Source organism: Ursus maritimus, unplaced genomic scaffold (assembly GCF_017311325.1).
Source record: "Ursus maritimus isolate PB19 unplaced genomic scaffold, ASM1731132v1 scaffold_9, whole genome shotgun sequence".
NCBI classification, from domain to species: Eukaryota; Metazoa; Chordata; class Mammalia; order Carnivora; family Ursidae; genus Ursus; species Ursus maritimus.
The window spans coordinates 46,604,207-46,619,975 of record NW_024427107.1 but is presented as its reverse complement, the minus strand read 5'-3'; the positions used below and the strand labels follow the sequence as shown (position 1 = coordinate 46,619,975).

Below are 15,769 nucleotides of genomic sequence, written 5' to 3'. Positions count from 1 at the left end.
TGTGATGAATTGGCACATCTCCCTTCGCAAGGGCTTCAGTGACGCAGTCTTGTTTCCACCCAGATGGGAAGGGGGATGTGGTTGCCTCTGAGAACAGACAGGGAACAAAATGAGCAGAAGTTCTGCTCCCTGATGTGCCCAGAGCAGATGTCCTACCCCAGGCCTAGCTTTAAAAGGAGAGCCTTGTGCGGTGTCTGTTCCCTAGATGTCAATGGAAGCAGTGCTAATTGAGAGAAATGCTGTGCCAAATCCACATTTTAATATCTGAGAATTTGCTTCATATTAGCTGCACCGGTAGTTGTACACCAGGGTGGTTCTCTAAGACTCACTTGGGGAAGCTTATAAACAATTTCATTTATTAAAAAATATTTGTTATGTCTCTAATATGTACTAGTACTAACATGTTCTCTAAACATGGGGATACAGCAGTGAACAAAAAAATTGGCTCATATGGAGCTTACACATGAGCTAGACACAGGAATATATAATACATCAGATGATCCCAGGTGCTATGAAGAAAAATAAAGATGAGTGAGAGTCATAGATAAATGATAAATAGACGCATAAATATACAATATGTCAGATGGCCATGAGTGCTATAAAAAATACAGTGGAGTGGGGGTCATAGAGGTGATGGGAATGTGGACATGTTATTTTAGACAGATGGTCAGAGAAGACCTCTCTGATAAAGTTACATATGAGCAGAGGCCTGAAGGAAGTGAGAGAAGAAGATATGTGGTTATCTGGGAGGATATCTGGGTAAAGAGCCATTAAGCAGAAGGAATAGTATGGGCAAAGTCCTGAGATAAGAGCAATTAGGCCAGTTGTGACTAACAATGAGTGAGTTGGGGTAGAGGGAGACTTAGGAGGTGAGAGAAGGAACTGGAAGCTGGGCTCAGATTAGGAGGGACCTTTAGGCCATCAGAAGGATTTAGGATCTTACACTGAGTGAGATAGGGAGGCACTGAAAGTTTTGAGCAGAGGACTGACAAGATCTAACTCTGGGTTTTAAACGATTCCTCTGGCTGTCCTGAAGAAGAGCATAGACTATAGGAGAGGGGACAGGGATGGAGGTGGGAGTCCAGTACATGCATGTGCCGAAGGGCACCTGGCAGGAGTTGACGGTGGTCTGCACTAGGGGCTAATGGTGGAGATGGTATCAATATCTGTATTTTCACTGCCTCCCCCGTCCACTCCACTTCCAAATTCTGTAGATTTAGAACAGGAAGTAGGACTCAGTGTTGTAAAAAACATTCTCTAGGTGAATCTGAGGCATGGCCAGCTTTCAAAGCCTGCGACTGGGGATGAGAAACCACACCCTCCTTCCCTGTGAGGTCTGGCCTGTGGATCTTCTGCCTGCAGAAGATCCTGTTCTTACTTTCCCCTTGGGCTCAGGCCTCTTCTGTAGAGCTCTGCTGCCCTCACTGTCTGTCCTCCCCGGGTTATCTTCTGCTAGTGTCAACCCGCCAAAGCCCAGGGAACTGCCTACTCGCACCCTGGAGGTTAAACCCGCGTGTGCTGCTGCCTGATTTCTCTTCCTTCGATCCCCTTTCCTTTGTCTTGTGTCCCCATCAGAGTCTTTCTCAGGGTTCTGCTCTGCCCCCTAGATAAACTCCGATCTGCTGGCCCCTTACAGCCGGGTCCCAATCAATCCTGCCATCCTGGGGACCGTCCCATGGTGCCCCCCAGTCATCCTCAGGGAGCCCGAATGCTTCGTTCGCCTTGCTTCTGCAACAACACGGAGGTTCCCATTTCTGCCTCTTGGTGCAATGTATTGCATCAGCTGGCTGATGCCGTTCCTTTCTGCCTTACCAAACGCTGTGCGTCCTGCAGGGGCTTGGCACAAATTCTTATCAAAAACATAGTTTTAGAAAGTTTGAATGATTAACACATGAACATGATTCAAAATTCAAAGGATTGGGGAAGGATATATATTTAAAAATTACTTTTCTGATACCATGACTGCCAGCCAATCAGTTCTCCACCCCAGAGTCTTGACTCTACAAGCTACCTGTGCACCTGTCCACAAATATTCTATCATATTTAGTCATGTAGGTGTGTTTATATTTTTTATTTATAAATAGTTCTTGTTAACAGATACACATACACACACACACACGCAAGAATATTTGTGTTTGTCTGTGTGTTTGTTCTACTAATGGTAACATGTTATTCACATTGTTTTGCCCCCCTTTTTTCATTTAAAATATTCATCATTGTTCACGACCAGTACACACAGGACTGTCTCCTTCTTCTCCTCCTCCCCCTCCTCCTTTTCCTTCTCTTCTTCTCCTCCCCCTCTTCCTCCTCCTCCCTTTCCCCCTCCCCCTCTGTTTTCCTCCTCCTTCCTCTTCTTTGTCTCTGTCTCCTTCTTCTTCTCCTCCTTCTTTGTATCCTTCCTCTTCTTCTTCTCTGTCTCCGAACTTAGTAGTTGCATCATTAAATCATTTCATTTTGGAGTCGTATTTTTTTATTGTGGCAAAATATACATAACCTAAAATTTACCATTTTGATGCTTTCTAAATATACATTGCAACGGTATCAAGTACATTCACATTGCTGTGCAACTGTCATCTATCTTCAGACTTTTTCATTTTCCCAAACTGAGATCCCACATCCATGAAGCACTAACTCACCATTCTCCCCTCCCCCCAACCCCTGGCATTCCACTGTCTCGGTTTGCGTCTCTAAGAATTTAACGACTCTAGATAACTCATACAAGTAGAACCATGTAGTATTTGTCCTTTCATGGCTGGCTTATTTCACTTAAAATAATGTCTTCAAGGTTCGTCTGTGGTACAGTGTGTGTCCAAATTGCCTTCCTTTTTAAGGCTGCATAATATCCCATTGTATGTGTAGACCCCATTTTGTGTCTCCATTCATCTCTGCACGAACACTCGCGTTGCTTCCACTTGCTGCCACTTGGCTGCTCCGAAAAGTGCCGCCGTGAATGTGAGTGCGCAAGTGTCAGTTTGAGTCCCTGCTCAATTCTTCTGGGTATATACCAACTGATAAACCCTTAGCAAATCCTAATCAAGGGGGAATGGGATAGACTGGTGATGGGTAGTAAGGAGGGCACATATTGCATGGTGCACTGGGTGTTATACACAACTAATGAATCATCGAAACTTGCATCAGAAACCAGGGATGTACTGTATGGTGACTAACATAATGTAATAAAAAAACATTAAAAAAAGGAGAGAGAAAACCCAAATTACCAATATCAGGATTGAAAGAGGGGGCATCACCACAAGAGCCATTAAGGAGGGCGCGTTATGTGATGAGCACTGGGTGTTATATGCATCTAATGAATCATTGAACGCTACACCAAAAACTAATAATGTACTGTATGTTGGCTAATTGAATTTAAATTTTAAAAAATTTACCCTTTTAAAGCATACAATTCAGTGGTTTTTTTAAAAATTATATATTAAAAATTGTGCAACCATCACCACAATTTAATACCAGAGCATTTTCACCTCGGCTTTTTAAACTATAGCTCCTTTTATTTATTTTTCATTCGTTGTTCTAGGGATTACACCATACATCTTTAACTGATCACAATCTTCTTAGACTTTTTATTGAATTACTTCAAGAAAGATGTAGAAATTTTTCAGCAGTACAGTTGCATTTTCCACCATCTTTTTTGCTATTTTTACCATATATATTACCTCTATATACATTTTTTGAGATATGATTTACATACCATAAAATTCACCCTTTTATAGGAAAAATTGAATGGGAAGAAATCAGAGAGGGAGCCAAACCATGAGAGACTCTTGACTCCAGGAAACAAACTGAGGGTTGTGGAAAGGGAGCATTTTCATCAGTCCCAAAAGAAACCCCATACCCATTAGGGGTCACTCTCCATTCCCCACTCCCCCTCCCCCAGCCCTGGCAACTACTCATCTATTTTTTGTCTCTGTGGATTTGCCTATTCTGGACATTTCTTATACATGAAATAATGTAATACCTGATATATTTTAAACCTAACAACACAATGCTATACTTTTTGTCTTAAAAAGTCAAATGAATTCAGACAAATTAAGAGAAGAGAAAGAAAAACATATCGTTTTTATATTCATCCACATATTACCATTTTTGATGCTTTTCATTCTTTCCTGTCGATCTGAGTTACCATATGGTGTCATTTCCTTTTATTCTGAAGAGCTTCCTTTAGCATTTCTTGTAATTCTCCCTTCCCCGTTTAAGAACTTGTGCCAAAACAGGGGCCAAGGAAGCTTCTGCCGTATGCCAATTCCATTACTTGGTAAATTGAGATTTTAAAGGAATGTGCCCCTTTAATCGAAGTTATTGAACACATTGGCATAAAATTGTTGATATTATTCTCTTCACATACTTTTAATGTTGTGGCTCTTGTGATGCTCGCTCTTTCAATCCTGATACTGGTAATTTGGGTTTTCTCTTGATTAGGATTTGTTAAGGGTTTATCAGTTGTGATCTCTTCAAGGAATCAATTTTTGGTTTTATTAATTTTCCATATTTCTTTTTTTTTAAATTTCTGTTGTGTCTTTATGTTTGTCCTATTTATTTTCGGTTTAATTTGCTCATCCTTTTCTATCTTTCTTAGGTGTCAAGTTATGTCATTGCTTTTAACCTTTTCTTATTCTCTCATATAAGCATTTAAGGTTATAACTTTCCCTCTAATTATGGCTTTCAATACAGCTCCCAAATTTTCATATGTTGCAATTTCACTATCATTCTGTTTAAAATATTTTCCAATTTTCCTTGTGATTCCACCCCCACCCCCCCAGCCTATTTAAAAATGTGTTGTTTAATTTCTAAATATTTGGGGCTTTCCCCATTATCAGCCCCTTCAGGGGCAGTCTCTCTCTCTCTTTTTTTTTAAAGATCTTATTTATTTGAGAGAGAGAGCACGCGCGGAGGTGGGGAGGGACAGACATGAGGGGGGTGGCAGAAGGAGAAGCACAAGCAGACTCCCTGCTCAGCAGGGAGCCATCGATCCCAGGACCCTGAGATCAGGACCTGAGCCTAACGCAGATGCTTAATCCCAACTGCGCCACCCAGGCGTCCCCTAATGTCAGTCTCTTCAGGGCCTTGTCAATCTTGCCCGTGTGCGATCTGATCGTGGAGGGCTGAATTCTGCGATAGCCCTCAACGGTCTCCGACCTCCTGATATTCATGCCCTGATGTAATCCTCTCCCCTTGAGTGTGGGCTGCACTTAGTGACTTGCTTTAACCCGTAGAATACAGCAGAAGTCATGGCACGTCAGTTCCGTGACTAGGTGAAAGCACGTCATGATTTGTGTCTTGCTCGCAGACTTGCGGGCTTTGATGAGCAAGCTGCCATACTGGAGAGGCCTTTGTGGCAAGGAACTGAGGGCAACCTCAAGCCAACAGCCAACAAGGAATGAGGCCCTTGGCCCAACAGCCCTCGAGGGACTGAATCTTACCAACAGCCAGGTAAGTGAATTTGGAAATGGATCCTGCCTTAGTTAAGTGTTCAGGTGAGACCCACCTCTGGCTGATTGCAGCCTCATGAAAATCCTGAAGGATTTTCCCTAAATGGATTCCTGAGCCACAGGAACAGCAAGATGATGAAAGTGTGTTATCTTAAGCTGCTAAGTTTTGACGTTTGGCAACAATGCCTTAACTAACACATCAACCCTTGGCCAAGGAGGTGCAGTGGATCCTTATGTGTACTTCTGATGCCCCTCCCCGTCTACCTCATCTTAGGTACCCTGCCCTGGAAATGCCAACAGACTTACTAGCCCAGAACTCTGCTCTCTGTATATATTTGGGTATTTTAAGAGAAAGGACTGAGTTATAAACATCTTCATATCCTCCACAGATTTTAATTTAATATCAGATTTGATTATTGACTGGCATGCTTTCCAACTTGAACTGCCCTAATGCAGCTTGGTCAGGGGCACATCTTTTTTTCTTTTTAAGTTTTAGTTTTAATTCCAGTTAGTTAACATACAGTGTAATATTAGTTTCAGGTGTATAGTATAGTGATTCAGCGCTTCCATACATCACCCGGTGCTCATCACAAGTACACTGCTTAATCACCGGGGGCACCTCTTAATGGGAAGTCGGGACACCCTGAGCAGGGCTCCGCAGTTTGAAACCCCAGGCCTTTATGAACCATATACCTCACACACAGAGCTCATCTGCACTGAGTCACTCCTTCCACTTCTAGACCTGGATGGAGTTCCGTCGTGCAGGCGTGGAATCTGGTTTTGCCAGTGGGCTCCAGCGGTTTCGATGGCACAGTGTGGCAGTGCAGGGGAATTAGCTCTCCATGGGGTCGACCTTAACTAATAGGAAATGGGAGATGGGAGTAAGCTAGGCAGATAAATTCCATTTTCTTTCTTCCTTCTATAGACTTTTATGATGTTTAGTCCCTCTTTTAGCCTTTCTAGAAAAGTCCCATAGCCCCAGCAAGTGCAACTGATGAATGACCCGCAACATCTCTCTGTGACTCATTAAAGGACCAACCAGCATAGTCACAAATCACACAGCACTGCTTTGTAACTTCCTGTGTCTCAGTTCCACTCTTCTTCCCCCTCACCTCCTGCTAGGCTCACACTTCTCAAAGAACACATCCTACCTTAATACTTGCCTTAGGTTCATCTTTCAGGAGAACCTGGGCTAACAGAGAGAGGGCTTCGTGGTTGATCTTTGCTTTGTGTGTTCATCTTAATGAAAAATTTCTGAGGAGTATTCGTTAGCATAACAAATAGAACCAGGACTCACCCTTGGTAATTCACAAAGCCAATTTCACGTGTTACTTACTTTGTGTCACATTCTGTTGTGTGTTGCACATCCTCTCCGTTTCTGAAACTCTATGCTGATGGTGGTGAATGTTAACCTAGATGAATTGGGGAGAGAATCAAGTTGAAGGCAACTTGACTGAAGACGTTGTTGACGGTGCTCCTCGCCCTCATAGTGACTGGCTAGACGGAGCTAAAGCACTTTAAAAAAATGTATGATTTTCAAATGTGCTCAATGAAATTCTGTTACGGTCCAGGAAAAGCTTTTGCCTGCATCCCATCTCACCGTCCTGCCGTGGCTTCGTGCCATTTTGTGCCCTCTCTCTTCAGTCTAGTGAAAATGTCAGGGGATTTGTTGAAAGGGCAACCCACAGACAGAGAAAGGCACGGACCCCTTTCTTCTCTAATCAGTTTTGAGTTTCAGCAGCATACCAGGTAAAAGTAAGAACTCAGAAATGTTGGAGGCTTTTTTTCCCCTGAAATAAGCGGGGAGCCTAAAAGGAAACTAATTGCGTGTATGTGCCTGTTTCTCTCTCCACAATACCGCATGCAGTCAGATGAAAACGGGTCTTCCTAAGCCTCATGTAAATTACGTGCAATTTATTTTCCCTTCAGCCTCAAAGCTTGATAAGTGTAGCCAGACCAGAAAGACTGTTAATAAAGCACACTGTAGACATTACACAAAAGCAAGTCTGTTCTAATGCTTTTCATTATATCAGAGCCATAAACTGCAGACTCTTTCATTAGCATACGTAGGGTTGAAGAGAGGGTGTCTGAGAGGGTAGAAGTTACCTAGTTCCTTCCCTCTCCACTCTGCCCCCCTCATGGTTTAATGGAGCTTACCACAGCCAGGGGGTGCCCTTCATGGTTCTAGCAATCAAGTGACCATGTGGGGCTTGTTAAAAGGACTCTGATCCCCATATGCAGGAGACATTATGAGATGTCAAAGAGAGGCCCCTAATTTAGTTCGGGGGTGGGATAGGTTTGAGGAAAAATGAAGGGGACATCCTTTTAGAGTTTGACACCACTGAGCTAATTCTTGAAGGCATAGTAGGAGCTAGCCATATAAATAAATGGGATGGCATATAATCATTCTTTGGGATAATGAGTTCCTACTTTGTCTCAGAGACACTTTCTCGGGATAGCAATAAGGGTGTACATATAACAGGAATAAAATATAAGATGATGTGTATTACCTCAGTTAAATAAATAACTGCTATTCATTTCTCTTACGTTATAATCTCCTAAATAATTTTCTTCTCGAGTAGCCTCCTTTCAACCTACAAACGTGTTCAAGTCAGCTCTATCCAGAGAGAGAACCCTTATATCCATTAGGATTCTTTCAGGTAGAAGTTGAGGTTGAGACAGGAAATCAATTATAACCAACTTAACTAGAAAGGGGATTTTGGGAGATTGTTGAAAATCTAGGGTTGTCTAACTAAGGGGCAGCTGGACTCCGTGGCTCAGATAATGTCACCAGGACCTGGTTTCTGTCCATCTCACTGTTCTGATTTCTGTAGTGTTGGTTTCATTCTCTGCTAGGCTCTCTTCTTAGGGCAGGGGAGAGGTGGGGATGACTGTAGAACTCAGAACTGCTTCTCACTTCTAATCTTCCCTCCAAAAAGAGTAGCTGCTTTCCTGATAGTTCAAGTGAAAATTCCAGAATTTGTGTCTATAGGCCTAGATTTTAAAGGATTTGGGTCATTGCCCCATTCATGCCAGCCCTTGTGTTATTTCCAAAGATGATTGCAAAGAGAATGCGAGTGAAACATGCTGTGTTGATTGAAGCCTAGGCCACGTGTCGACTCATGGGTTACCTGAAGTCTATGGGATAAAAGTAGAGAACGTGCAGTTTCCCTATTGCAATTCAACTTGTCACCAGAAGAAGGGGTGGTAGATGCCGAGTGGCCAGGTCAGCCCACGTGTGCTACGGTGCCTTTGCGGCTCTTCATCAAGCTAGTGCCCCGTCTTCAGGATGTGGGACTTTTTACTGTTATTTATTTGAGAGAGAGAGAGCGGGACTTTTTACTGTTATTTATTTGAGAGAGAGAGAGCGAGCGGGAGCAGGGAAGAGGCAGAAGGAGAGATAAAGGGAGAAACAGACTCTCTGCTGAGCAGGGAGCCTGACATAGGACTCGATCCCAGGACCCTGGGATCATGACCTGAGCTGAAGGCAGATGCTTAGCGCACTGAGCCACCCAGATGCCCCACCTAATTGTGTGACTTTTAGCAAGTTTCTTAATCTTTTTAAGCCTTACTCTGTCCATCTATGAAATGGGGCCAATAATACCTTGCTGGGCTGCTGTAAGGACGCAATAAAATCAAGTACACATAGGACCTAGCAAACTGCTTAGCTCACAGGAAACTCTTGGCAAAGTTAGTCCCTTTGCTTTTCCAACCTCTGTCCCCTTCACTTTGCAGCTAACACCCTCCAAAGTTTAGTTGACACCCACTTTCCGTTAATCTCTCACCTTCCGTTTAGTTCTTCATCTAATCCGATCCAACTCTGCCTTACCCGCTTCACCAGAAGGGCTCCGGACAACGAGCTCTTCGTGGGCTTCATCTTATTTAATCTCTCTGGAGCATTGGGAGCCCTGGACTCCCTCCTTTTTTTCAAACCTCTCTCTTTCTTTAGCTTGGAGGAGAGAGTAGCCAAAGGGATAAACTGTGTCAGTTATTAAACTATTGTCTCTCAATTTTAACCCACTCTCTATACCGTTGGAGACTTCACTCCTCTTGTAATTAACAGAATAAACAAGAAGGCAGAAATTCATCAAGGATATAGAGGTCCCAAATAACACTATTGACTTGATAAAATTGACATTCCTAGAACACTCCACCCAACACCAGCAGAATACACAAAATTTAATGACTGACACAGTTCATCCCTTTAGCTACTCAGCATTCATAACCACTTTCTACACGTTTTAAACTTTCCCACAATAACAAAGACTTCTTTATGCTTTCACCTAACAAAGGCAACTAGTTTTTTTGCAACTAAAAACATTTCTCATCTTCTCCCCAAAATGAATAAAAAATTTCAAAAGTTATTGAATCAATCTTTATGAGACAATCATCGTAGATATCTCTAGGCTACATTAATTACTTCTGAAATACAGTCACAGTGCTGACTATTTTTTTTACCTAAAGGTGAATCATAAAGTTAATTAACACCGTCAACCTTCGTATATAATAATACGGGAAAAGAGAGGAGTAGAGGGAGTTACAAATACACACATGTACACACTCTAATAATTAATATATACTATTATAGTAGATATTATATTATTACCTATATTAGTATGTATACACACCCACATATATACACAAATATATACAGATATGTACCCAAAATACGCATAACAAGTGAGGAAGGAAATATGCCTGTTAGAGTCCTCGTGTCTATAAATGGCCACAGGAAACTGTTGGACTTCCTTCTCCCCCTACTATTCCATGTTTTCTTTGTCCTTAGCCAGAATCTCAGTTGATCAGAGTTATTTACTTGAAAGGGTGACTCAAACTTTCATACCAAAGGGTTTGCATCCTCAATAGCCCTGATTTTTTTTTTTTAATTTCCATTACCTTTTATTCTTGGATACATGAGTATTAAGAAGCACCTCAGAGAACTCCTCGGGTTCTAGATATAATCCTCTTCCCTCTCATTGGGTAGCAATCTATTCACCTTTGGTAGTTGGGATAAATCATGCCAGCCGGAAGGGTGATCCTCTTCTTTGCCTATTGGTTCAGAAGTACAAGGAATACAGAATGGCCAAGCATGTCAGCTTCCAATTCAATGGAACTTTCGTTGTGTTTCATGGTGGAAACATTTCTCTCTTAAGAACCAAGACCTCCAAACCAGCAGAGTTCAAAGTTGCAGGGCAAGCAAAAATTCTGAAGGGAATTGTTAAGTGCAAGAGTGAGAGAAGCTACTCTCATTTCTACCTCTTGCTTCCTAGAACCGTATATTCTGCGTATTTAGGAAACGTTGCTTTATCTTGGTTGTTAACTTAAAGCATAACTGCATCTTGCCTTATCCATTCAGTGTTGTCTCCCAGCTGGTGCCGTGGTTGGGTCTGCAGCAGGCCCTTCCAATGTCCTATTCGGCCAGCTGCTCCGCGCGATGGAGGGTTTCCTGGGCATGAATCCACTACTGCACTGCTTTGTGTACTAGAGCCAGAAACAAAGGCATTTTAGTATGAATGGCAGCACCAGCAGTAGAGATCATGTAGTTCGATGAGATAAGAGAATCCTGGAAATACCATGATCTTTAATCCCCAATTTTGTATCTCTGTGTCAGATCATTAGTTTTACCTCCATACTTTTCACAAAGACATGAAAAATATTGATCAAATTCCATTGTCAGTGAACTCCAAATTGTTTTATTAGAATTTCTTGAAACAGGGCACCTGGGTGGCTCAGTCGGTTAAGTGTCCGCCTTTGGCTCAGGTCATGATCCCAGGGTCCTCAGATTGGGCCCCGCATTGGGCTCCCTGCTCAGTGGGGAGTCTGCTTCTCCCTCTGCCTCTGCCCCTCCCCCTGCTCATGCTCTCTCTCTCAAATAAATAAATAAGATCTTAAAAAAAAATTTCTTGAAACAAATGGGCTCCTACATGGATGAGTCTTATCATCTTACCATCTTAATTACCCTGGAATTTGCTAAATTACCCTGGAATTTAAATGTTCTTTAAATGTGCTCATGATACAGTCTTGGCCTTCAACATAATCATAAACATACTTTGCAAATATATGTATATATGGCTCATAGGATCTATGGGTAAGGAATTTAGGACCAACTATTTCAAGCTATACATGCAAAAATATTGGCTTACAGTCTTCTAACTTAGAACTCAGGAAGAGGGTTCTAGAAGCAAGGCCTCGTGCTTTGAAATGAGAAAGGGTTGGGTCTATGTATTGGTTTCCTATTACTGTTGTAATAAATTACCACAAACTTGTGGCTTAAAAAATGTAAATCTATTATCTTATAGTTCTGGAGTTCTGAAGGCTGAAATGGGTCTCACTGGGTTAAAATCAAGGTGTTAGCCTGCTGTTTGCCTTTCTGGAGGCTCTAGAAGAAAATGTTTCCTTGCCTTTTTTAGCTTCTAGATGCTGACATGTTTCTTGACTCTGGGATCCCTTTCTCCATCTTTGAAGCCAACAATGCTGCATCTCTTTGTGTTTTCTGTAGTTCGTATCCCTACCTCCCACACAGCCCCCCCCCCCCAACTCTTCTTCTGCCTTCCTCTTCTACTTCGAAGGACCCATGGGATTGCATTGGCCCACCTGGATAATCTAGCATAATCTCCCTATCTAAGGCCAGTGGGTCAGCAATCTTAATTCCATTTGAAATCTTAGTTCCCCTTTGCCGTGTAGGGTAAAATACCCGGATCCTGGGATTTAGGACACAGACATCTTTGAGGGGCCATTATTGTGTGTAATGACCTTATTCTGGATTCCAACCCAGTGTCTTCAGAACTGTGTAGCATTGGGCAAGTCACTAATTTTTCAGGAAGCCTTATTTGATAGCAGGGTAATGGTGGGCATTTGGTGCAGATCGAATGTGCTGATATATGCCATGCACTTGAGTCCCTAGCACACAGCAACAGTGAATGTTCGCCAGTTTTGTTTTAGAACTTAGGTATGTTTGCTCTCTGTGGGTCTGGATCAGAGATCCCTCTTCTGAACTTCCACAGAAGCCTGTCCTTCCCTGACCATTGTGTGTCCAATATTGCAATGTCACATCTGTTTATGTATCTTTTTCCTCTATTAAACAGAGTTTCCTGATGGTAGGGAAACTAGTTTATATATCTTTGTAACCCCCTCATGCTTGGCACAGAAGAGGCTTCCCAATAAATGACTGGATTAAAGTGTGTTACCATTAATTATGAAAAATGAGTCTTTTCCTAACCATAAGAAAAGTGAATGCATAAAGTTTTCTCAACTGCATAATTTTCTCCTATAGCATTTTCTTCAAACTTTGGGGACTGGTTACTCTTTGTCTTCTATGAAACCCTTTCGCATTAAGCAAAATTATTATTATTAAATGTACTAATCGATGAAAATTATTTATTTTGGAAAATCATTATTAATGAGGACATTTAAAAAAGAACTGATATTCAGCTCCCACTGTCAGAAAGTTACTAGTCTGCTTTTCCATAGAGGCACGTTGGAGATCAAGAGAGTACTGTGTAAGCAGCAGAAGAGAATCCATTTGAACGAAAACTCTTCTTTCCTCAAGCCCCCACAGTGATGTTGTGATTTTTGGTGGAGTATGTCAGCATATCCTTAGCTAGTGGGCACGAGCTATAATTAAATGAAGACTATATTATTAAATACACATGTAGGAGGGAAAACACATGATCTACATGTGAGGTGTGAGGAAATGATCATCCCCGACTAGAGATGAAGAAAGAGACCTTTAAAAGAAATAATCTCATTTTATAGAGCTTGTACATTGAAGAGGGAAAAAAAGAAATCCGAGGAGAAATTTTAAAATCTTACTTAAGATGACAGGATCAGATTGTTTCAAAGGGAGTCCACACATTCTGAAACTCCATAATGAAGAGGAAAGCTCTGTGGGCAAAATCCAGAAAAGATTGGCGTTTGGGTGGCTATGAGGAATATAGCTTTGATCTAAGGCACAGTGGCTTCAGTAAGAACTCAGTAGGCAGACATCCCTCCTTCTTCAAGGATCTAGAAAATTAAGAGTAAGTAATGTGAGTGCACAGAGCATTTACATTGCATTGTAACACAGGCTTAGGTGTGTGTCTCCCACTAGACTTTAAAGTTGGTGAGAGCACATACTGAGCTTTAATTTCTCCATATAGGTGCCTAAAATTGTGCCTGGCTATATGCCAGAAAACACGGAGTAAATATTTGTCATTAAACGAAGGAGCTTGTCTCAGGGAATTTAGGAGCCAGAAGGGAGTATAGTTATCTTCTAGACTGTACGTCTTCAAATCTATCTGGACATCAGAATCACCTAAGGAGTGGGTATGGTGGGTGCTTTTAAAGAATACAGAATTTAAAATACATAGGGGATACACCCTTTACTCCCTCCAAGGGAGACAACTCAAAGTGCCCTCCTAATCAGACTAAATACTTTCCCTTAAGATCGGAAACAAGGCAAGGATGTATTGCCCTGCCACGGCCATTCAATATAGAACTGGAGCTTCTAGCAAGTGCAGTAAGACAAGAAAAAGAAACAAATGTATTTAGATTGGAAAAGAAGATATAAAACTTTCTATTCACCAGTGCCATGACTGGCTTCGTAGAAAATTCCAAGGAATGCACAAAAATTTCTGAGAACGAGTGAGTTAGTTTATCAAGGTCACAGGTTACAAGGTTAGTATACAAAAATCAATCACATTTCTATGTACAAGCCATCAATAATTGGGAATTGTAACTTACATTTTCAACAGCACCTACTTAAAAAAATACATAGTTATAAGACTGACAAAAATGTGCAGGATCTTTATGTTCAAAGCTACAAAACACTGATGAAAGAAATCAAAGATGATTTAAATGGAGATAGTCATCATGTTCGTGGATTATAAAACTGAACATTGTTACAATCCTAATCCTCCCCAAATTGGTCCATAGATTCGGTGCCATCACAAAATATCAGTAGAAATTTTGTAGATATTGACAAGATGATTCTGAAGTGTATGTGGAAAGGAAAAGGAACTAGAACAGTCAAGATAATGTTGAAAAAGAAGAAAAAAGTTGGAAGACTTGCCCTGCTTGATTTCAAGACTCATTAGAAACCTACAGGGATCAAGACGGTGTGGTACTGGCAAAAGGACAGACACATAGGTCTTTATAACAGAATAGTGAGTCTAGAAATACATCCACACAAGTAGGGTCGATTGATTTTTGAGAAAGGTGCAAGAGGATTAAATGGAGAAAACAGTGTTTTCAATAAATGCTGTTGGAGTAATTGGATATCCATGAACAAAAAAGAACCTCAGCCCATCCCTTGTGCCTTATGCACAACTGAACTCAAAGTGGATGATAGACCTAAATAGAAAATGTCAAACTAGAAAACTTTTAGGAGGTGACCTGTGTGACATGGGATTAGGTGGGTTAGATCTGGTGCCATGCGGATCGTACATAAAGGAAAAATGGATAAATTAGATTTCCTCAAAATCCAAACTTCTGCTTTGAGAAGGATCATGGTAAGGGAATGAAAAGACATGCCTCATACAGGGAGAAAAATACTTGCAAATCACATAACTGACGAGGGGTTTGTATCCAGTACATACAAGGGACACTTAAAACTCAACAATAAGGAAGCAAATGAACCAATTAAGAAGTAAGAAAAATTTTAAAATAACATTTCAATGGAATTAAATAGGTGACATATAAGTATATAAAAATGCTCAACATTATTAGTTATTAGGGAAATACAAAAAAATTGTTATACACCATTTAAAATGACTTGAAGCAAAACACAACAACAAAAACCTAGCAATGTCAAGTCCTGGAATGGATGCGAAACAACTGGAATGCTCATATACTGCTGTTGGGAGGGTGATTTCCACAGCAGTTTGGCAGTTTCTTTTCTTTTCCTGTTTTATTGAGGTATAATTGACATATAACATTATACAGTTTCAGGTGCATCGTATAACAGGCCGTTTCTTAAATAGGTAAACATACACTTATCACAGGCTCCAGCAATCCCAGGCCTATGTATTTACCTAAGTGAAATGATAACTTGCTTTCACACAAAAGCCTGTAGGCCAGTATTACTGCAGCTCTACTCACGATTGTCCCAAACTGAAAATAACCTAAACTTCCTTCAACTGGTGAATGAATCAACGACCTGTCGCACATTCATACAATAAAAGGAACAAACCACAGATGTGCTCAACAGCACAGATGAATCTCACTTGCATTATGCTAACTGAGGAGAGCCAGACTTGAAAGGCTACAGACCATATGATTTCATTGATATGACATTCTTGAAAAGACAAAACTGTAGAGGCAAAGAATGCATCATTGGTGGCCAGACG

General features: G+C 41.3%; 1 protein-coding gene across 2 annotated transcripts in view; it reads left to right on the top strand.

Annotated features, from left to right (window-relative positions):
* RRM2B (ribonucleotide reductase regulatory TP53 inducible subunit M2B) overlaps positions 1-15,769 on the top strand; it is a 137,324-nt gene that overhangs the window by 79,048 nt on the left and 42,507 nt on the right. Inside the window, exon 10 of one of the 2 annotated variants that reach the window (XM_040625882.1) lies at positions 5,303-5,760. The exons of the other annotated variant lie outside the window; for it this stretch is intronic. Coding sequence (XP_040481816.1) covers positions 5,303-5,317 — 15 coding nt within the window. The 3' untranslated portion in view covers positions 5,318-5,760. Of the gene's footprint in view, positions 1-5,302; positions 5,761-15,769 lie in introns of those variants that run through there. 2 annotated transcript variants of the gene reach the window in all.